At 42.4% G+C, this 24,468-nt stretch overlaps 1 protein-coding gene and 1 long non-coding RNA gene across 3 annotated transcripts in view; one reads left to right on the top strand and one right to left on the bottom strand.

The window, feature by feature from the left end:
* LOC132815749 (uncharacterized) overlaps positions 1-15,446 on the bottom strand; it is a 76,129-nt gene extending 60,683 nt beyond the window's left edge. The window contains exon 1 of the long non-coding RNA XR_009644703.1: positions 15,007-15,446. This is a non-coding gene — a long non-coding RNA (uncharacterized LOC132815749). The remainder of the gene's footprint in view (positions 1-15,006) is intronic.
* LOC132815748 (serine/threonine-protein phosphatase 6 regulatory ankyrin repeat subunit A) overlaps positions 15,120-24,468 on the top strand; it is a 196,115-nt gene continuing 186,766 nt past the window's right edge. Inside the window, exon 1 of one of the 2 annotated variants that reach the window (XM_060824871.1) lies at positions 15,120-15,180. In XM_060824871.1, coding sequence (XP_060680854.1) covers positions 15,145-15,180 — 36 coding nt within the window. In that variant the 5' untranslated portion in view covers positions 15,120-15,144. Of the gene's footprint in view, positions 15,332-24,468 lie in introns of both variants that reach the window. The other variant, XM_060824872.1, reaches the window with a different exon arrangement.

Raw genomic sequence — 24,468 nt, 5'->3', positions numbered from 1 at the left:
GACTCAAAATGTTAATTCTTCTCTTCACAGATGCTGCCAGACCTGGTGAGTCTCTCCAGCAATTTCTATTTTTTCCTCCGTGTACAAATAGCTGGAAGCACTGGTCTTTGAAAAGTATTTGAAAACATGCTAAAGTAACCAGTTTCCATTTTAATTTTGTTTTGAGATCAGGGAAAGAAATATGATTCCGATACTTTTCCATTATATTTGTATATGTCTAGCTAATAAACACAACTCTTGAAATGGATTGGCACGGTGGTTAACACTGCTGCCTCACAGCACCAGGATCCTGGTTTAGGTGACTGTGTGGAGTTTGCATATTCTCTAAATGTCTGCATGGGTTTCCTCCGGACGCTCCGGTTTCCTCCTACAGTCCAAAGATCTTCAGTTTGGGTGGATTGGACATGTGAAATTGTCTAGTGACCAGGGATTAGCCATGGGAAATTCAAGGTTACAGGGTTAGGGTAGGAAGGAGAGTCTGGGTGGATGCTCTTAAGGTCAGTGTGGACAAAAGCATGAATGGCTTGTTCCTGCAGGGATTCTACATACCAAAAATCATGAAGCCTTTTTGAAAACTTCTCAACACGCTGGGGTAAATTTCCACAGCTTCCAATCTCCTGCTTAAGTTTCAGTGACAAAGAAATGTGGAAAACATGGCAGAGTACTCGTATGATTGGTAATTTGTGTTGTTTCTCTCAAATATTATTGATCTTTCAGTAATGTTTTAGTGGGACACTAGAATACACAGTGAATTCTTGCTCGGCAGCAGTGAATTGTCTCTATGGAGGTGGAGGGTGGGGGGAATTATTGCATGTTCACCACCTTATTAAGTGCTATGGATACTTTAATGGCTTTTTTCTGTTCTTTCAGTTTCTCATCGTTGCACGTGCACACTACACAATGAAGCAGACTGTCCTGCAATTTAGTCCTGGTAAACCACCAAAAGAATTTTCTTTCTGAATGGGTGTGCAGTTTTCAAACATTAAATAAGATAACCAAATATTAACAATTAGCTACACTTTCAAATATCACGTGTCATTACTCTTTAAGATACACTTTGTGTAAAAGTGTTGCTAAATTGCTGTCTGGAAGTTGTACATTATTCTATCAGTCATTCTTACTGAAAACAGGCTGTGTTTTTTCACCACAATCATTATAACTCCCTTTGCCCTTTTGATATTTAATCTCTCCCACCCTTTACTCTATCCTATACCTTCCCTTCTGTTCTTCCTATCCCTCCTTCCTTTCCGTGGTGTGCAATTAATCATATTTTTACCTTCCTCAGTTCTGAAGAACTCATACTTGAAGCGTTAATTGTGCATCTCTCTCGACAGACGCTATCAAACTTGATGAGCGATTTTGTGGACTCTTTTTAAGTGCAGAATTCCAGTATCAGCAATGTTTTTGCTTTTATTATTTTGCCAAAACAGATGTCTATATTGCGGCCCCATAGAAATGGTTGTCACGGTTTCAGTTTATGACTAACTGATCATCATTCAGACAACTGAATTAGGAAGGCTGTACGAAATTCCTATTGCTACGTGTTCCCATTGCCGGTTTGCTGCATTACAAGTGAGCATTTCCCAAGGTATTATGTAAATCCATATCACATGCAATGAGACCATTAACCTACTTTCTGTAAGTTCTTGATACCCCTCCGACACCTCTTTGCATCTGTTTTGTATCTGCTACACTGAAGGGTAGGAATGTAATGTAAAACAGCAATCAATGAATGAGCACAAAAAATGTTTGACATTTTCTTAATCTGTTGTAGATTGTTTTCAACGACAGATAACCAATATTTTTCATTAAACATAAGACACAACACTTTAAAGATAAAGTGACTCTGAAAATAAAAGAGGGCATCTTAAAATTAAAAAAAAAAGAGAATATATATCTAACATGGTGAGAACACTAAAAGACATAAACGCACAATACTCTGAGGAACAGGTCTGCATTTAATAAGTGGATTAAAACATTTAGCATCCTGATATAGCTAGGTTGAGTTTATAAAATTAGAATAGCATAGATCATTTAAAAAAGGTTAACAGGTACATGAAAAGAAGGATATCATCTGCACGTTCCCCACCAAGGTACACACCATTCTGATTTGGAACTAGGTCACCATTCTTTCACTATTGCTGGGTCAGGACCCTGGGACCCCCTTCCTTACACTACAGTGAGTAGACCTATTTCAACCAATTTAAACTATTTAAAAAGTCGGATCACCAACGTCTCAATTAGGGATGGGCAAAAAGCTAACCTGGCCTGTGATGCCCACATTCCATGAGCAATTTTTAAAAAAGAAAAAAAGTGAATAAATGATCATTTCCTGATAATAGACAACAGAAAATAGCTGTACACTACTAAAATTGAGGGACATGATTAGAAGGTCATCTTTACAATACACCGGCGCACTAAAATAACACAACATAAAATTGCAAATTACAGTCTAATCCTTATAATTTGTCTACAACGCATTGTTTGAACAAATAGAGGACAAGTCAAAGTGGTTCCTCTCCCTTAGTTTTTAGTATACCTCTAAGTGTAGGAGGAACATTGTTTAGAAAAATATTGCATGTTTTCCCTCATGATTTCATAATTGTACATACCAGAAAGAACATAAAATGAGGAATAGCAGGATGCATACGTCATTGATTTTATTTTAAACATATGAATAACAAGATAAAGAAGGTAAACAAAGATATTCAGTGTGCAATTATCTCATAGGAGACAAGCTCTAATTCATGCATTCTATCCATTTTTATTATGGTATAAGCCCTACCTTTCAGGATGATTGGACTGCGTTTTCTTTAGACTACAACTGTCTGATTATCTGTAAGTGACCTAGATAAGCATTGATATTGGTTTTGTGCAGTGAACTTGTGTATCTGGATGTGCACTCAGCAAAATCAAATAAAATAGACAAATGCCATAATTGTGCAATGTTTGGTCAACCATTTGAAGTCGAATATGATTGAGGCAAAAATCATACATTTTTAGTTGAGGTTAAAAATTGTCAGTGAATCCAAATGAAATTACTGCTTTAAATCTGTGCAATATATAATTTTCTAAAAATACTCATACTTTTATTTCCTCCATTGTCATTACACATTTTGTTTCTCTGTGTAATTCCTTAATTTTAAATCCCATCTCAACTGGTTATTTATGTCTGTTCAACTGGTGAGCTAAATGCATTTCCCTAACCGCCAGCAAAAATACGGTATATTGCAGTACTATATGCTTTAACAGAATTGTATATTGCAACATTAGGCTCTTACATGAATCTTCTGTTAATCCCAAAGTTTATATAAATTTCACTCGACAAGTTATGATTTACGTGGATTACATTGGGTCGGTTAAGCCTTTTTGTCATCTTACTTTGCACAGAGGCATTTGCACTAACATAGGAAAATATTGCCTGCCTGTTTACTTGGGTAAGTCAGAATTGTACACAGCAGAGGCAAAGGGAATGAAGAGGTGATATGGTTAATTTGATTGGCTCTAACCTTGATAGCTGCAGAACAGTTTTTGCTTCTCTACCTCAGAGCGGCTTGGGAAAACATGAAAGGAAATATAGACAGTGAGGGGTACAAAAGAACAAAGAGAGACAGACATAACATGGAGCAAATGTGAGAAGCATTGCCAGAGAATGCCAGAACGGAAGTAATAATACCCAGGCAGTATACGCAGAAAGATAGGAAATGAGGATTTCATACCTACATAAAAAGTGACAGATTATTTACATTCCCATTAATATGCAACTTGGATGCTATTGCTTCCTACGGTCCCTTGAGGGTTCCAATGGTGCATAGGTAGTGCCCCACCTCTGAACCAAGAGGCCTGGGCTCAAGTCCCATGTTCTCTAGAGGTGTGTAATAACATCTCTGAACTGGTTAATTAGAAAATATCTAAAACGTGACAGGTATTCAGAGAGGAAAAGACAAGCAGAGTTTTATACAACTGAAAACCTGAGAACAATGGAAACAAATAGAAGCCATGAAACACAAAATATAAAACAGGGAGAGACAAAAGGAGGCACAAATGAGTGAATTTTAATTTGTAAGCGGATAGCTGGTTAGGGAACCTTCTGTATGAGAGTCTCAGATTTCTCTTAAGGCATCCAGAGGAACATATTTGGTTCTGGATGTAGGTTTGCTCCCTGAGCTGAATGGTTTGTTTTCATACATTTTGACACCATACTAGATATCATCATCAATGAGTCTCCGGATGAAGCATTGGTGATATGGCTGCTTTCTATTTATGTGTTTAGGTTTCCTTGGCTTGGTGATGGCCCTTTCCTGTGGTGACGTCATTTCCCCTGAGAAAAGGAAATGTCGTCACCACAGGAAATGACAGCACTACAGGAAAGGGCATCATCAGCCCAAGGAAACCTAAAACACAAACAGAAATAGGGCCAAACCACCAGTGCTTCATCCGGAGGCTCACTAATAATGTTACCTAGTCTGGTGACAAAATGTCTGAAAATGAACCTTCCAACTCAGCGTTCAAACCTACATCCAGAACCTCAACCTGAGCTACAAATCTTCTCAAACTCGCTAACATATTTGGTCCTCAGGCAAGAATTATCCTGTTGCCTCTAATACATCCAATGCATTATTATTCTCAGCCCTTGTATGTTTGGTAATATTTTTAATCACAGCTGTTGCAAGGGTCTATAAGGCAACTGTCATCCATGATTCTTTTTATGTTAATGATTCACCTTCTTCAGATACTGCACAATGTGAAAACATCAATGTGAGCAATTCTTAAAATTCTCATGTCAGTGCTTTCATAAATAAAATCAATCATTACATATGCTTATAAATATAATCTACTAAATGTACATCCCCAAGATTTAGTTTTAGGTAATATATGTAAGAAACATGATGTGTATGCAATTTGTTCAGCTTTCTTTTCAAACTTCATCCCAGAAATTGTAGGTTTGAATCACCGGCTGAGGACAAGATTGCTGACTCCCATGATTGTTAAGGAAATTTTAAGAAAATGTTTCAACAGATCGATTCTCTTTCCATGGTGTAGCATAACCCACAAATTCAGCAACAATTGGCCTAACGGTGGCCCTCATGAGATGTTGGTATAAAGTAAAAGATTGAAGTGTTACAGTGGGCAGAATTTTGCCAAACATTGGCTGGTTTTGCCTTCTAGCTGGAGCTCCAGTGAGAGACTTGTACTACCTCTTCCAATGTAGACCTGTTGAATTACCCATCAATCACAACTGGTGAGGACACGAGTGGGCTTTTACCCTAGAATCAAGGTCCTTCAGAGAAATCCTACCCAGTGAGAGCTGCTGACAATCAGAGGCTAGGAGCTCTTGCACTCATCAATGCCACAGAAGATGCCATGGCTACTTTTCGAAGAGCACTTTGGACAGACCAAATTTGCTTAGTGCCCAGGATAAAAGTACATGATGGGTAGGTGAGATTCTTACAGTTTGCAGGGACAGGAAGATAGTGCAATTGCAAACAAAGACCAGGATGGCACCCACTAGACAGCTCCTGCTCAATATCTAGTCCCTTGATTAGACACTAATTGCCATTGGTCATGAACCATCCCTGCAGGTTGGCAGCTATTAGGAATGGCACATGGTGACAAGCTAAATTGAAGCTATTAGTACAAACCACATTGGATGAGGCCCTTAATTGGCTATGTAAGGGTTTCAATTGACAGTGAGGTACAAAAGTCAAAACATTTCTGGAAGACACAGGTGTTCAGGTAAATCACCAACCCACTTAATAAAATGTCTGTTCTGCCTCCAAACTCTCCATCTCTGGGAATAGAAAGTCCTGCTGCTTTCCAGTTAGGAAGATATGACAATCAACCTCCATTGGTCTGCTGGTTAATCTGACCTGATCCAATTTAATGTAGATGTTGGAAACTGTACTGAAAACAAAAAGTGCTGGAAATCACAGTGGGTCAGGCAGCATCCAGAGAGTGTGCAAACTAACATTTCGAGTCTGGATGACTCTTAAGCAGAGCTCTGAGGTTCTGAGTTGTTAATGGTATTATATATATTATAAATGCAACATTCCTACAATTGCTGCAGATTTACTTTTACTTGAAAGATGAGAAAATATTGCCGAGCAATTTATTTTGCATTGTAATGAACAAAAGGCATACTTAAGAAAGTTATTTTGCTTAGTACTCAGGGTTTAACTGTCCATTGATTCATTTTCAAACTGAATAGAAAACTGGAAGATGCTGAAAAAAGGTAACTATTTTGATCATATAACAGTAAAATATCATATCCATCTTGCTGCTGAAACAAAATATATATTATGGGATTTTTTTCATCAACCATTGCATCTCCAAATCTATTTTGTGGATAATTTAATGCTTTTGATTTATACTTTGTATTAATTCATGGAATGTGGATATCATAGCAAGGCTAACATATATTACTCATAAGTAATTCCCCTTCAGTAGGTAGAAGTGACTTTTTCCCAAAAGTTACTGTAGTCATACATATGCATGCTGTGAGGGAAAGAGTTTCAGAGTTTTGTCCAGCAACAGTGAAGGCATGGTGATTTAGTTCAAAGTGAGGATATATAAAACTTGGTGGGATATTACAGATGTTCATGTTCCTTTGCACCTTCCTAGTACTGGTTCTTCCAGTGAATGTCACAAGTTTGAAACCTGCTGATGAAGGAGCAGTGCAGCTGGTGAAGGTTAGTTTGTACAGGACAGCTTGTAGATGGTGCACACGGTTGCTATTGTGTGCTGTCATTGAGGGAGGAAAATTTATTGGTACAATTCTAGTGGGTTGCTTTGTCCTGGATGCTATCAAATTTATTGAATGATGTTGGAATTGCACCATCCAGATGGTATATTCTGATTTGTGTCTTTAGGTGGCAAACAGGAATTGGGGAGTCAGGAGATGAAACACTCATTGTAAAATTCCAGCCCTTGACCTGTATTTGTGCTAATTTTCTTTAATACTATTTAACTGGCAAGTGAAACAAATAAAGTTATAACACTCCAAATCAGATCAATAACTTTAGAAGAGACAACAGAAATAGTTAATAATGTCCTTGCGGGTGAAGCCAATCAGGCAGTACTGATAATTGATCTTTCTGGTACGACTTCATCTCTGAGCTAGATTAAGATCATTTTCATAACATCATTTGACTTTGACACCCTTATGCATGCCTTTGTTATCTCTAACCCTGACTCTTCCAACGTGATCTTCCACATTTTCCTCCATAAAGTTGTACTGAATTACTTCAAATCCTATTTCCCCCCCCCACCCCGCCCCCTACCCTTCGCTTGTCAAGTACATTGTCTCCTGGTCAAACAACATCTTGATTTTAAATGGTCATCCTTGGTTATAATTCTTTTTATGGCACTGCCCTCCTTATTTGTACAACACCCTCCACAACCATCACCACCAACACACACACCTACACACAACCACACTCCTACAAAATATGTGCAATCTTCAAATTCTGTCCACTTGAGCATCCAAGATTTTAATCACTCCAGCATTGGTTTCCATCGTTTCAGTTGCACATGTCTCTTTCATCTCTATCTCATTTTCATCCTTTAAGATGGACCTTAAGACTTAACCTCTTTGAATAAGCCTTTGGTTGACTGATGCTAGTTTCTTCATGACTGCATCCTGTTTTGTTGTAACATGTTTTGTGATGTACTTTGGGATATTTTATCCCAGCGGCACATGGCTCAGTGGTTAGCACTGCTGTCTTAAGCGCCACTGACCTGGGTTCAATTCCCGCCTCGGGCAACTGTCTGTGCAGTTTGTACATTCTCCCCGTGTCTGTGTGGATTTCCTCTGGTTTCCTCCAACAGTCCAAAGATGTGCAGGTTAAGTGAATTGGCCATGCTAAATTGCCTGTAGTGTTAGGTGCATTAGTCAGGGGTAAATGTAGGGGAATGGGTCTGGGAGGGTCAGTGTGGACTTGTTGAGCCGAAAGGCCTGTTCCATGTTATAGGGAATCATATTCCACTGAAGTTGCTGTGTAAACTTGAGTTTTTTTTGCAGTCAAACTATTGAACATTAAGAAAGTAGATAGCATGACTTAAGTAAAATTATGATACTACGACTATTAACGATCTGAAATGAAAATAGACAGCACAATAAAATGCTGTGCATGTCAGCCTGCATCTGTGCAGAGAAATAAAGTTAACCTTTCAGGTTGGTAATCTTTTTTCCAGAACTGAGGAAAGATCATTGAGCAGAACCAATAATGTTTCCCTTACCATATATGCTGCTAGACCTGCTGAACATGTTGAATCTTTAATGGTTCATCTATTTCCATTGCTGGATTCTGATCCATTTTCTGGATCCAGCAGTTCAGGCAGCATCCAACGAGTAGCATTTCCAACCATCAGTTGATGTGGTATTAGTAAACATAAGGGCAACAAACATACCCTGAGACTTCTTCCTTTCCAGTTTTTCCTCAGTCTTTTAAAGCTCAATCTTCTCTTTTATGCATAAATCTGTATAGTTTCACTTGAGGGCTCAGTCCTATTATGACAAGTTGGAAGAGCTGTACACTATTCCACTCTGTGTCTCATATTTTTGTTATTTCCTGCCTTTTGTTCCTCAATTCCGAACATCTCCTTTTCCTTCCAATATCACTTCCAACAAGTGAGAAGCATTGGACTACGTTTGAAGCTATCCATTCAGCCATCTCTACTGTTATTCCACTTCCCCATGGTTGCAGAAGAAGATTGATTTGTTAAACAAGTTCACCCTACCTTACTCTTGAACTCACTTCTTTCTCTTTATTTCTAGTTTCTCCCTTTATGTAATCTTCAAGCTCATCTTGTCCATGCAACTTACTTCCACCTGCACCCTGCAGTTCAATTGCCTGGCCTCTCATTGCAAGATGGCATTTTTCTGCTTCCCACTGAGTAAGCAGATGGTGCCAGAGATGGATGCAGCTTAGTTGTTAACATCAGGCTTCCACTGAATGGTCTTCTGGGTCTGTCCACCAGTCGCTCCATTGCAGAAACAATGCACTCTCACATCTGAGATATGGCAGAGATTTTGAATGGACTGCTTCACCACCCACTTCTTTTCAGCACCTTCCATAGTTCCACTAGATTCTCCTGTTTTGCCTCCGCCACTTCAGCAGGCTGGTGTAATCTTCATTATGGGCCCTTCTTCAGCCTGAGGCACAGCATAGGCTTGGTTTCCAAAATCTTTGCCAAAATTTGACCCAAAATGGATTTGCAAATGTCTCCCAATGAGGTGACTGTATCTGCGCTGTTACTGGGTACAGGGATATTGGGACTTTCACTTTTAGACTAGATCTGCTGAGGTTCAATGGTGGACTGCTAATGCATGGAAATTGCAAGGGAATCAAAAACACTATCAGCTGAATATATTGCCCACTCCCAAATATACTCTGTGTTTCAAGCCAGAGTTAATATATGGATGCAGAGCCTCCTCAGTTGCTATGTTCACCATTGAAGACCCTGCATTGGCAATGGAATAACCTCCATCTAAGGCTCTTCCACATCTGGCAGAGATTTTCCTGCACATCTATACAGCTCATCTACTGTGTCCGTTGCTCTTGATGCGGTCCCCTCTACATTGGGGAGATAGGATGCCAACTTTATGGAACGTTTCAGAGGATATCTGTAGGACATGTGCATCAAGCAATTCCACCACCACATTGTTGAGCACTTCAGCTCCCCCTCCCATTCCACCAAATACGCGCAAAGTCCTCCATCGCCAAATCCTAGACACCCGATTCCTGGAGGAAGAACGCCTCATCTTCCACCTTGGGCCACTCCAACCGCATGGCATCAACGTCGATTTCACCAGTATCCTCATCTCCCCTACCCCACCTCAACCCAGATCCAATCCTCCAACTCAGCACTGCCCTCTTGAACTGTTCCACCTGTCCATCTTCCTTCCCATCACTATCATCCCTCCACTGCATCTATCACCTTCCAAACTACCTTCCCTGCAGCACTCTTCCCCCACCACCAATTTATCTCGCAGGCTCCTTCCACACTCCATCACCGCCCCCACATTTCTGAAGGTGGGCTTATGCCCAAAATGTCAATTCTCCTGCTCCTTGGATGCTGCCTGACCTGCTGTGCTTTTCGACTCTGATCTCAAGCATCTACAATTCTCACTTTCTCTAAATGGAATGACTGCACTGATCCACCAGCAGCCTCTATCTCAGCAGTGGGCAATGGTTAGACGACTTGCAATATCCTCCTTCACACACTTGATATACAGCCTTCGGTCTCTCCTCATCATCTGTCTGGCAGGTAAGGCCTATTGAGGCTGCAAGTGGTACCTTAGTGACCCACTACCACCAGACAGCCCCCATGTTCAAAACTTGCAATTTGCATTATTCATGTTTTTTTTTGGAGAGGAAGCAGCACATTCCCATAATATGCACACACTCATATATCTGGTCACTGGAGGAACTGGCAAAGCTGCACTGCATACTGATCAATGCCAATAACTGAGTCTTTTTCGATTCTGTGCTTTCTACTTTATTTCAAATTTTGCTACTCAATCAATCACACCGTTATGGTCTAAATAAAACCATTCATCCTTTTCCTGCAACAGACCCTGTCCCATGGCTGTACACTACTCCTGCTCATCATTGCTGTGATCTCTGCCTAGTTTAATTTGGTCACCCTAAATGGCTTCATGATTCTCAAAGAATTTTCTTTGATTCCTTCACAGGAATGAGGGCATCACTGGTTAGGTAGTAAAGAGTCAGTCATTGCTAAGGGTAGGAATCAAATGCAGTCATGTAGGGTGACACAGTGGTTAGTGCTGCTGCCTCAGAATGCAAGGGACCTGTGTTCAATTCCAGTGTTAGGTGACTATGGAGTTTGCACATTCTCCCTGTGTCTGCGTGGGCTCTAGTTTCCTCCCACTGTCTAAAGATGTGTAGGTTAGGTGAATTGGCCATGCTAAATTGTCTGTTGTGTCTACTGCTGTGCAAGCTATATGGATTAATCATGATAAATGTAGGATTATGGGGATAGGATAGGGAGCAGGGACTGAGTGGGATGCTCTTCAGAAGGCCATATTGCCTTTTTCCACATTATTGGGATTCAATGATTCTCGTCCAGACCGGGTAAGGATGACAGTTTCCTTCCCTAAGGAACATTAATGAACTATTAGACATTTCCAAACAATGGTTTCATGGCTACCATGGTGGGATTTGAACCTAAGTCCCCAGAACATTGCTGAGTCTCTGAATTAACAGTCCAGCGATAACACCACGAGGCCATCACCTCCTCAAGAGATGCTGGAGAAGTCCTACAGCTTATTCTCCCTGAACATTTGGTAATCGTCTGGCTTTACTGAGACTTCAGAGCCAACTTCAGGTGGTTTGCCAATCAACAGAAGACTATCTGATGGTTGTAGTTGATGATTCTCATTGGCTCGCACCCTGTCTTCTGTTGGGTATTAACACAGCTTGCAAATAATTGCTGTTTTTACAGAAAGGCTGACTGTAGAATCCACACAGAGACAGGGCTGGTTGGTGTTTAACTATGGAGCATCGTCTTGCTTGAGATCTGACAGGAAATCTAAATCACATCACCAGGTTCCTAATGGTTTCAAAACAAAATTCAGCCTTCTGGATTTGTGGCACACAGATCAAGTCCAGGAAAGAGCTTTGGGAGTTGGTAATGTCGCAGGAGCAGGAAAAAGAAACACCATTGTTGATGATATCACTGCTGGTGACAGGGTAGATAAGAATGCAACCAGGTGAAAGCGGTCTCACTCAGCTGGATGACAGTGGAGAGAGAGGAACACTTAGTGGTCAACCACGACCAACACTGTCGACAGGATCAAAAGATGAAAGGAGAATAGTTTCACTGGATATTATTTGCAACTTCAATTACTTTATCTCCACAATGTTCAGCACCATTCATGACTCCTCAGTTACTGAAACAGTCCATGTCCAAATGGGCTGGACTTGGACAATATCCAGACTGGCTGACAAGCAGCAAGTAACATTCGTGCTACATAAATGCCAGATAATTACCATTTCCAATAGCAGAAAATCTAACAGTCATCCCTTGACTTTCAAGAGCATTACCATCACTGATTCCTCCACTAACAACAATCTGGGGGCTAGCATTGATCAGAAACTCGACTGGTCTAGCCATATAAACACAGTGGCTATAAGGACACGTCAGAGGGTAGGAATCTGGCACTGAGTAACCCCTTCTGCCTTGACTCCCCAAAATCTTGCCACCATCTACAAGGCACAAATGTATGATGGAATATTTCCCACTTAGCTGGATGAGTGGAGCTCCAATAGCACTCAATAAGCTTAACACCATCCAAGACAAACAATTGAGTTGATTGGCATCACATCCACTCCTCCACCAATGATGCTTTGCAATAGCTGCGTGTACAATCGACCAGATTCATTGCAGAAATTCACCAAGGCTCCTAAAAGACCGTACTTTCCAAACCCACAACTACTTCCATCTCAAAGGATATAGGAAAATCATCACCCACAATCCTCCTCAAGCCAGTCACCGTCTTGACTTGAAAATATATTGCTGTTCCTTGGATGTTATTGGGTCAAAATCTTGGAATTCCCTCCCTAATGAGGGTAAGTGTGGTCTATCTACAGCATATGAATCACAGCGGTTCATGAAGATAGCTCACTGTCACGTTCCTAAGGGCATCTAGTAGTTGGCAATAAATGCTGGCCTAGCCAGTGACACTCTCACCTCATGAGTGAATAAAAACAAAAATGGACAGAGAAACCATAAATTATTATAACATCTTATACCTGACAGAAATCACTCCCCAGTGTTTGATGTAAGTTAATTGACTTGATTTCAGTCATTGTCGTACATGTCAAATCAGTAACTATCTTATGCACAGTAAATTCCCACAAATGACAATGTGATAATTGTTTTTGATGGCACGTGAAAGCTGAGACGAAGAAAATTCCTTCAAGTTTAAAGTGTCACCAAATCTTTCAAGTCCTCCAGATGGCCAAGAGAGGGAATGGATTTTTATTTCAAGTGATTTAATATAGCTATCCACTAGATTGGCTTGGAGCTAATAAATCTGTTGTGCAGCTGTAACTCCAACAAACATGCAGCATTGTGTCAGTTTCAAGCAATTAGAAAAAAAATGGATCTATAGCCAATAATCATTCTCGTTAGCAATTCTAAAATAGCACTACTTATTTTGATTACATCAGTGTCATCGGGGCTTATGAATAGGACAACTTGGACTATATCCATGCAGCTGGAACGATACCAGTGAACAAATGTTTTATGTGTGTCACTACTTTGGCTGTGAAGCCACTTTCTATTTAAGATTAGCCTTCAACTGAACTGAGCCCTTTTGATTTGGGGAAAGTCAAGGCCATGAAAGTCTGCTTTAAAAACAAATCAGCGTTAGTTTTGAAATCTAAAGGATAGGATTGGGAAAAGTTTTAAAAGATTGTGTTGAATCTTTTTGGACTAGAAACCTCACTGCACACGTAGTCTTAATCAACAATCTCCTGCACTCGAAAGTTCAAAATATTTGCACCATAATTGCTTGAACTGAAAGATATAGCACCAAGGATAACACGCCTCCGGTATCATAGAACCAGACAGTATGGAAACCCGTCTATGCTGACCAGATATCTTAAATAAATCTAGTCCCATTTGCCACCATTTGGCCTATATCCCTCTGAAACTTTCCAATTCATATACCCAACCAGATTCCTTTTAAATGTTGTAATTGTAACAGCCTCTACCATCTCCTCTGGCACTTCACATACACATCATCCTCTGCATGAAAACGTTGCCCCTCAAGTCCTTTTTATATCTTTCCCCTCTAATCTTAAACCAATGCCCTTTAGCTTTTAACATCCCCGTCCCAGGGAAAAGATCTTGTTTATTCACCTATCCATGCCCCTCATGATTTTGTAAATCTCTTTCAGGTCATCCCTCAGTCTCCGACACTCCAGGAAAAACAGTTCCAGCCTAATCAGCCTTGCCCTATGGATCAAACCCTTCAACTCTGACAACGTCCTTGTAAATCTTTTCGGAAAACCCATTCAAATTTCACAACATCCTTCCTATAGCTGAGGGACCAGAATTGCATGCAGTATTGCAAAGCTTGATGATACGAACAGTATATCTCCTAAACCAACGCAAGATAAGAACCGAGAAACAATTATAGGTGAAGAGACAAGGGAAGATGAAGCTTAAAACACTTAAGGATTCTTCTCAAGGCACTCCAAACGATGGCAGGAGCTGATTAAAGCCCAACAGTGGTCACAGAAAATATTTCTGGACAACAGCAGATCAATGGTTGCTCAATGCTGTTAAAGATTGGAGCTGCTGGAGCACATCCCGATGACCTTGAAGTCACCTTCCCTCTCTCCCATCCCCACACTCCATTGCCTCTCCTCTCACACCCAACTTCATACACCATTCCTTCACCTGCAAAATCTATCCCATAAGGCCCCTCCCACAACCTCCTTCTTCCCTCACACCCAACCTCCCCTCCCCACACAACTTCCACTCCACTAACTCCTCCACACCCACAAAGAACCCCCCCCCCAATGCACACCAACCCCTCCTTAACCTTCCCCACTCCTCCACCTCCTGCAATCCCCCCCTCGCACCACACCCCAACCCCTCCCCCAATCCCCCCTCGCACAACACCCCCACCCCTCCCGCAATCCCCCCTCGCACCCCACCCCCGCAATCCCCCTCACACCCCACCCCCGCAATCCCCCTCGCACCCCACCCCCGCAATCCCCCTCACACCCCACCCCCGCAATCCCCCTCACACTCCACCCCCGCAATCCCCCTCACACCCCACCCTCGCAATCCCCCTCACACAACACCCCCGTCCCTCTCGCAACCCCGCCCCCTCCATCTCCCCAACACCCTCCCCCACCCACTAGATCCCTGTCTCCTGACACCTCCCCGTGTTCCCGAACTCCCCCAGTCGCTGCTGACACACACACACACGGTGACCATGAGGGGTGTGATGGTGCTGACTGTTACCTCACACGCTCTCCGAACCTGATCTCCCTCTCTCCGCTGTTTCTCAGGTGAAAGGGTCAAAGGGCAGCGCTGACGTCCCTCGAGCTGCTGCTCCAATGGTTGAGGTTGTTGTTTGCGGTGGCCGTGGTGCCGGGGCCAATGGCCGTGCAGATTACTGCGGGTGGCGGTAATGTTGTGAGTTTGGGTTTTTTTTTAACGTTTCTGATTTTTCGGGATTTGCGGAAAATCGAGGGCGGCCTCGGTCTCGGGGTTTGTCCGGTAACCGCCGAGGCCAGCTCAGCACAAGCCGCCGCGGGCCATGGTGTTCCTCAAGCTGCGGGACCAGGTAAGTGCCGGGCGGAGAAGCCCCGTCTCACAGCGTGGGGGCCGGAGCGGGGCTGAGCTGAGCAAGGCGGGGGGGGTTAGTGAGTGAGTGGGCCGGGCCGGCATGGCCTCCCCCCTCCCCTTCCTCCCTCCCGCTGGCACTAGAGGTTCAGCTTCAGTTCTGGGGCACGCAGCGCAGCCTGTGGGCGGTCAGGCTGAGCCCCGGGGGGGGGCGGCCTGGTGTGGGACCCCCTACTCTCCTCCTCACACGTGCTGCCCGGGGCTGCTTCCTCCCGGAGCCTGCAGCGGGTGGCAGATTCAGGAATTCGCTCTACCCTCCTCCCCGCTATAAGGCCAGAGGTTTTCATGCGGGGAGAAGTCGTGAGCCTTTTGTCGGTGGCGATCAGTAGTCACTTCTCCAACATGTTGATGGTGGTAACAAAGTCAGCCTAATTTCTGAATCTGCTCTGCTGTAGTTCCAGTGCTTTTGGAATCACATTCCGATTAGCCTGGCTCTTTAAAGGAGCTAATGACCAGTCTCCCTTTAACCTTCTGTGTTCTAACAACGACCCCCAGCATTTTTACATTTCTGAAGTCCTTCCTCTCTCAGTATTATTCCAGCAGATCTGTGCCGTACTTCTCCTCGGCCTTGATTGCTTCAATTGAAACCTACCTGGTGATTTATAAATACGTATATAGTGCAACTTGATTCTGGTTTTATATTCAAGGCCATGTTTTTGAAAGTCAAGATGATATTCATTTTTAATGATTTATAACTTGTTCACCTACTAAGTTCTTTTTAAAACACATTTAAAAATAGTGTTTTTCTCTTCTCTGCTATGGTTTTAGTTCAGCTGCATTCCCGCACTGCCAACCATATTCCATTTAATGTCAAAAGGTGTGGTGCTGGAAAAGCATAGCCAGTCAGGCAGCATCTGAGGAGCAGGAGAGCCGACGTTACAAGCATAAGCTCTTCATTCCTGACGCTGGGAATGTTGACTCTCCTTGGATGCTGCCTGACTGGCTGTGCTTTTCCAGCACCCCACGTTTTGATTCTGATTTGCAGTCCTCGTTTTCTCCTGTGTTCCATTTAATGCCTGGTATATGTCATAGGTATGCAAAAATGATTTAAAATGTGTTTCTATTCCTGCAGTGTGAAATCCTCTTACATCACAATACAAATGTATGTGTGCAATCACAGGAACGAACTCACATTTTCATCCTCAGCTGTGTAATACTGCAGCTTTATTACATTATATTCCCTTACTGCCCTAACTTCTATAGCCTTTCCCTATGTGTTTGGGCCTGTTATGAAGATATGGTGGTATCTTGCGACAGGAATTGGAAATGTATACTTAAGTTACTTTTCCAAGTCAGTGGAAAGTGTGTTGGAGATGGTTTATCTTTGGAAGGAATTGGTGAATGCAGTTCAGGCCCTTGAATTTAGATTTAATACATCGTTCTTTATGCATAGCTGTACAGTTATTGAGCGATGTCTTTTTTGCTGATGTCTATATCTCATAGAGTCATAGAGATGTACAGTATGGAAACAGACCTTTCGGTCCAACCTGTCCTTGCCAACCCAACCCAATCTAGTCCTCCTCGCCAGCACCCGGCCCATATCCTCCAAACCCTTCCTATTCATATATCCGAGCTGAAAATGTGTTGCTGGTTAAAGCGCAGCAGGTCAGGCAGCATCCAAGGAACAGGGAAGTCGAAGTTTCGGGCACAAGCCCTTCATCAGGAATATTCATATATCCGTCCAAGTGTCTTTTGAATGTTGCAATTGTACCAGCCTCCACCACTTCCTCTGGCAGCTCATTCCACACACATACCACCCTCTGCGTGAAAAATTGCCCCTTAGGTCTCTTTTATATCTTTCCCCTCTCATGCTAAATCTATGTCCTCTAGTTCTGGACTCCCCGACCCCAGGGAAAAGACTTTGTCTATTTATCCTATCTGCCCCTCATAATTTTGTAAATCTCTATAAAGTCACCCCTCCAGTGAAAACAGCCCCAGCCTGTTCAGCCTCTCCCTACAGCTCAAATCCTTCAAACCTGGCAACATCCTTGTAAATCTTTTCTGAACCCATTCAAAATTCACAACGTCTTTCCGATAGGAAGATCAGAATTGCACGCAGTATTCCAACAGTGGCCTAACCAATGTCCTGTACAGCCGCAACATGACCTCCCAACTCCTGTACTCAATACTCTGTCCAATAAAGGAAAGCATACCAAATGCCTTCTTCACTATCCTATCCACCTGCGACTCCACTTTCAAAGAGCTAAGAACCTGCACTCCAAGGTCTCTTTGTTCAGCAACACTCCTTAGGACCTTACCATTAAGTGTATAAGTCCTCCTAAGATTTGCTTTCCCTAAATGCAGCACCTCACATTTATCTGAATTAAACTCAATTTGCCAGTTCTCAGCCCATTGGCCTATCTGATCAAGATCCTGTTATAATCTGAGGTAACCTTCTTCGCTGTTCACTGCACCTCCAATTTTGGTGTCATCTGCAAACTTACTAACTATACCTCTCACTCTCGTCCATCTTGTGCAGTCTTCAAATTAATGTAATAACTAAGTTTAAGCTATCTGTCTTTTTATTTAAAAACAATGCATAACTCAATCCAGTTTTCAATCAGTTTACTTTGACCGCTACACACAATGTGGCTTTTTCCTGGCACCAGGTTTCTCAGGAAGAAAGATCTGGTGTGAATTCTGCCTCTCTTTGGGGTTTCTGCAGAGTTGGATTGAGGCAAAGTGGTAATTTACCAGGGCAGTTAAGCTAATAAAGAACTCTTACCACTCAATTTTCAATTTCCCAGCTACAGCATCAGTTTTCTAATGTACCAACAGCTCACTCAGAACCACGAGTTGGACAGGCGTTGGTTAGTGAACCTTCATGGCCAAATAAGAGAGCTTTCAAAGCACTTCTGAGAAAGAACTTGACAAGTGATTGCCAGCTTCTTGGGGAGAATTCACCTGTCCTATACTTCACTCACCTTTACTTCACCTCCCTGTTGCTAGCCTTGACCATGCAATGGGAGTAACGTGTTTTACTTCACCTTGTACCTCTGAGAGGCAGAAGCAGTGCCACGTCCACCAGTAGATGTGCTAACTGCCTATTTAGCACTTAAGTATTCTTTCCAGGCACAGCCTGGACAAGAGGTCCAGCTAGAAGGAGGGGAGACCCTCAACCAAGTGTCTGCAGACTAAGATGATTAGTTAACCCTGATATGACTGATACTCAGTGTCTCAGGAGGTGTACGCTCATGAAAATTCTCTGCTGATTGAGGGGCATAGATAATGAAGACCCCCGCCGCCCTTTGTCAGAGTTCACCTCATTGTGACCTCTTAGCATTAATAAATGGCTAGGTAAGAGTGAGAGGCTGGGAGTCTTCGCAAGTTTCTCACCATTCTGGTTATTGATTCAGTTTTGACTGCTGAGTATTTGATAAACCATGCTGTAATCTCTTTAATGAGAAATGCTTTGTCTGAATGGATATGTCGCTGACTCCTTGATTGAGAGATCCAGAGTTAGGCAAATGATATGCATGGCAATAGAACCGGGGGAAAACTCGATCCTCCTGAATTCAGAATTCTTACCTGCAAATGGTCCTGATACTCCAGTAGAGACCAGGTAGAGGAGAATCCACTGAACCTTTCTGAATCATGACCTGTTGAGCTGGAAGTCTTAAATCTTTTGTGCAACCCGAATATTTTGAGACTCCGTTTATCATTGATTTTTGTCTCAAATTCTACAGAAGTTTGACTATTCTTTTGAAAACTTAATTTGATGCAAATTGGATGGTCCTCCTTTAACAAAAATAATAATTTAAATGGTTTTTAATAGATTGCCAACCTGAAACATTAACATTTGTTTAATCCTTTCCTTCATCAACTATCTGAATGATGAAGCTTTCCATTGGCATGGGCTACTTGGACGAAAGGGTCTGTTTTAATGCTGTGTAACTCTGACTCTATATATTTATTGTTTTCCTTTTGACTTCTGCCTTTTTTTAAAGAAGAACTCATTCTACCAATAGCTGCTCCATGTTGAGATTGCATCCTGTTCAGCAATCTGCCATACAGTCGATGATGAGCTCTTAGATATTACAAATTAGCTCCTTTGTTTTTCAGCTCAGGTTGACTGCTGTTGAAAATAACATTTTCTAATCGGAATGTTTTGATGCCATAATTTCCTCAAGGGTATGAATGTATGTATTAACATTGGAAGAAATTCAGTTTTTTGTGATGGAAGCGCGTCATTGAAACTGAAAGGTTCTACAAGAAAGTTGAGACTGCCGTTGCTATATACATTACAAATATGGGCAACGTCAAGAAGAGAGGAACAATGATTGGATATTCAGGGGATGGGGATACTGAAGTGGGGACATATGTATTACTGCAAAAAGCCTAAAAGGGAACAAGCACATCTGGGATCTGTGAAAATGTGGAAGTGTCGAAGAAAGGTGCTGAGAAGAGGCTGTGGTGGGTTGGTTATTTGTTGAGAGAAGGAGAAAATTTGGTGAAGCTAATGATTGAGATGGGACTACCAGGAAGAAGATTGAAGCCGAAGATCAGATGAAAAGATGCAGTGATAAGAGACTTAAACACATTAAGATTGGAAGGACCAGGAATGCTTTGAATAGGTTGGTTGTCTTCTGTGGAAAGGTCAGTCAAGCTAGAATTGTATCTGTTGGTATTGAGAACAGTGAGTGATTTTAAAAAATTTTTTTTAAAAAAATGGACCAGCATTTATTGCCTATCCCTAATTGCCCAGAGGACAGTTAAGAGCCAACCACATTGCTGTGTTGTTTGGAGTCACATATATGCCAGACCAAATCAGGATGGCAGATTTCCTTCCCTAAAGGACATTGGTAAACCAGATGAAACACTAAGATCCTGACAGGGTGCATGTGGAAAGAATATTGCTTCTGTGAGTGAATTTAGAAGAAGTGGGTTACTGTTGAAAAGTCAAGTATGCGGTGCTGGAAAAGCACAGCAGGTCAGGCAGCATCCGAGAGGCAGGAGAATCAACACTTCGGGCATAATGATGAAGTGCTTATGCCCAAAACATCGATTGTCCTGCTCCTTGGATGCTGCCAGACCTGCTGTGCTTTTCCAGCAACACACTGTCGACTCTGATCTCCAGCATCTGCAGTCCTCACTTTCTCATAGTTCACTGTTTAAAAGTCAAGGTTTGCCTTTGCCTTAAGATAGGGATAATGGGAACTTGTTTCCTCACGAAGGATCGTAAGTTTTCTGAACTCTCCCTCCAAAGATGGTGGAACCAGAGTCCTTGAATATTTTAAGGCAGAAGTAGATGAATCTTTGATAAGTGGCCTAATCTTAGTCTTAATTTGCACGTTGAATTTAAAAATTGCTAGCTGATAGGTATTGGAGAAGGGTGCTTAGTAGCAGCATGGCAACCCCAGGTAAAATAAGTGAAGCTGAAAGGGCTAGGAAGATCATTTTATGTTATTGACTAATCCTTGTCCACAATTTAAATTCATTTTCTGTTCTTTCTTCCATTGATTAGACAGTTTAGCACCTAAGAAGATAGGTATAGATTCCCGGTTGTGGATCAGGGTTGTGATTTGTATTTTGAATTTTGCTTTTTGCTTTCTTATACCACAGCAGCTTGGACCTGCAATCTGAGCTAAAGAGCAAAAGCATTAGCTTGCATGTCCTGTCCTGATCTTCATTCAGTGATTTGTTCTGGGTGATGTGCTTGTGTATTTTAAGAGAAAATGTAGGGGGTGATGGACTCTCAGGGGAATGTAGCATGAACAGCCAAGTTTCTGGTACTGAGATTGGCCTTAACATAATGAGGGGTCCATCAAGTTCCAAGTGATCAATTGTGATAGGGGGCTCTCTAGTCAGAGGCACAGACTGACGCTTTTGCAGTCGACAGCGAGAAATCAGAATGGTGTGTTGCCTCCCTGGATATCTTGGAGACTGCAGAATGTTTTCAAAGGTGAAAGGGACCAGCAGGAGGTCATAATACACATTGAAATTAACGAGTAAGTTTGCAGATGACCGCAAAGAAGGTTACCTCGGATTACAATGGGATCTTGATCAGATGAGCCAATGGGCTGAGGAGTGGCCGATGGAGTTTAATCTAGATAAATGTGAGGTGCTGCATTTTGGAAAAGCTGGGGCTGTTTTCCCTGGAGCAGCGGAGGCTGAGGGGTGACCTTATAGAAGTTTATAAAATTATGAGGGGCTTGGATAGGGTAAAAAGACAAGGTCTTTTCCCTGGGTTGGGGGAGTCCAGAATGAGAGGGCATAGGTTTAGCATGAGAGGGGAAAGATGTGAAAGAGACCTAAGGGGCAACTTTTTCATGCAGGGGGTGGTGTGTGTGGAATGGGCTGCCAGAGGATGTGGAACATTTAAAAGGCATCTGGATGGGTATATGAATAGGAAGGGTTTGGAGGGATCTGGGCCGGGTGCTGGCAGCTGGAAGTGGATTAGTTTGGGATATCTGGGCATGGACGAGTTAGACTGAAGGGTCTGCTTCAGTCTTGTACATCTCTTTGACAGAGGAAGGGAATAGAAAGAAATTCTGTGGAAGAATGTAGGAAGTTAGGCAGGAATTTAAAAAGGTGTCCTTGAAGGTAGTCCTATCCAGATCATTCCCAGTGCTATGAGCTGGTGAGGGTAGGAATAGAAGGATAGAGCAGATGAATACTTGGCTAAGGAGCTGGTGCAGGGGAGAAGGGTTCACATTTTTGGATCATTGGAATTTCTTCTGGGGTAGAAGTGACGAGTATAAGATGGATGGATTGCACCTGAATTGGAAGGGGACTAATAAACTGGCAGGGAGATTTGCTAGAACTGCTCGGGAGAGTTTGAATTAGTAAGGTGGTGGGGGGGAAGAGGGAGGGAGATAGGTGGGTGGGAGTGTGTGGGGAGACCCAGGGAGATAGTGAGGAAAAATCAGTCTGAGACTGGTACAGTTGAGAAAAGGAGCTAGTCAAACAGTCAGGGTAGGCAGGGACATCACAGAGAACAAGGTAAAACTGATCAATTAAATTGCATTTATTTCATTTCAAGAGGCCTAACAGGGAAGGCAGATGAACTCAGAGCATGGTTAGGAACATGGGATTGGGATATCATAGCAATTACAGAGATGTGGCTCAGGGACGGACAGGACTGGCATGCTATAGGAAGGATAGAAGTGGGGGAAGTCAAGAGAGGAGGGGAATTGGCATTTTTGATAAGGGATATTGTTACAGCTGTACTTAGGGAGGATATTCCTGGGAATATGTCCTGGGAAATTAATTAGGTGGAACTGAGAAATGAGAGGCATGATCACCTTATTGGGACTGTACTATTGACGCATCAACATGTTGTCCGGTTTCCCTCTGCCCCCAGTCGAAGCAAAACGCTTAGAGACACAGACACACCTCCTTCATCTTTATTGTGGGCCTGAGGGGGAGACAGAATAATCACCCCTGTACACAGAGACATGAGGTCACGGTCTTCTCTGGAACATCAGATTCTTCATTAACTATATAGTCATTTTACAGGGAGGAGCATGGATGAGATCTGTGTGAACTTGAGTATGATGTTTGATAAAATTCCGCGTGGTAGACTAGTTACCAAGATTAGATCACATGGAATACGGGAAGAACTGGCCATTTGGATGCAGAACTAGCTTGAAGGTAGAAGACAGAGGGTGGTGGTGGAGGGTTGCTTTTCAGACTGGAGACCTGTGACTAGTGATGTTGGATGTGAACGTAGGAGGTATAGTGAGTAAGTTTGCAGATGACAACAAAATAGGAGGTGTAGTGGACAGTGAAGCAAGTTACCTCAGAGTACAATGGAATCTTGATCAGATGGATCAGTGGGCTGAGGAGTGGCAGATGGAGTTTAATTTAGATAAATGTGAGGTGCTGCATTTTGAAAAGGCAAATCAGGATAGGACTTATACACTTAATGGTGAGATCCTGGAGAGTGTTGCTGAATAAAGAGACCTTGGAGTGCCGGTTCGTAGTTCCTTGGAATTGCAGGTAGGTAGGATAGTGAAGAAGCCGTTTGGTATACTTTCCTTTATGGGTCAGAGTGTTGAGTATAGGGGTTGGGAGGTTATATTGTGGCTGTATGGGACATTGGTTCGGCAACATTTGGAATAGGGTATGCAATTCTGGTCTCCATCCAATGGGAATGATGATGTGAAACTAGAAAGGGTTCAGAAAAGATTTACAAGGATGTTGCCAGGGTTGGAGGATTTGAGCTATAGGAGGAGGTTGAATAAGGCTGGGGCTGTTTTCCCTGAGCGTTGGAGGCTGAGAGGGAACTTTGTAGAGGTTTATAAAATCCTGAGTGGTTTGGATAAGGTAAATAGACAAGGTCTTTTCCCTGAGTTGGGGGACTCCAAAACCTGAGGGCATTGGTTTAGAGTGAGAGGGGAAAGATATAAAAGAGACCTAAGGGGCATCTTATTCATGTAGAGAGTGGTGTGTGTATGGAATGAGCTGCTAGAGGAAGTAGTGGAGGCTGGTCCAATTACAACATTTAAAAGGCTTTTGGATGGCATATGAATAGGTAGGGTATAGAGGGATATGGGTGAAATGCTGGCAAATAGGACTAGGTTAGTTTAGAATATGTGGTCAGCTTTGACCAGTTGGGCTGATCTGTTTCCGTGCTGTACGTCTTTGACTTTGTGATACTGAGACAGTATGCCCCTCAGGCTGATAATCGTAAAATGGCCTGGTAACATCTATGCTGCTACAAGAAGAAGAATGACTTTTTGTGCTACCACAAAATAATTTGCATGGCATTGTGAATCAGTGCCTTTGAGATGAACAAGCCCTTTTTATTCTGGAACATGGGGGTAACAAGATTATTCATAGAACAGAGGGATCAGAAGAGTGGTCCAGTTTCAATTATAGTTTATTTTGTAAGTTACTATAATGTAAGATCATATTTGAGATTCATTTATTTATCAATTTATTCATTTACTGATCAAGTGTTTAGAGTCATACAGTCACTGTGATGTACAGCACAGAAACAGACCCTTCAGTCCGACTCGTCATGCTGACCAGATGCCTTAAATTAATCTAGTTCTATTTGTCAGCACTTGACAGCATGTATCCTTCTAAACCCTTCCTCTTCATATACCTATCCAGATGCCTTTGAAACAATAT

Source organism: Hemiscyllium ocellatum, chromosome 5 (assembly GCF_020745735.1).
Source record: "Hemiscyllium ocellatum isolate sHemOce1 chromosome 5, sHemOce1.pat.X.cur, whole genome shotgun sequence".
Taxonomy (NCBI): Eukaryota; Metazoa; Chordata; class Chondrichthyes; order Orectolobiformes; family Hemiscylliidae; genus Hemiscyllium; species Hemiscyllium ocellatum.
The sequence above is the reverse complement of the archived record's forward strand: the minus strand, read 5'-3'. Positions and strand labels throughout refer to the sequence as shown.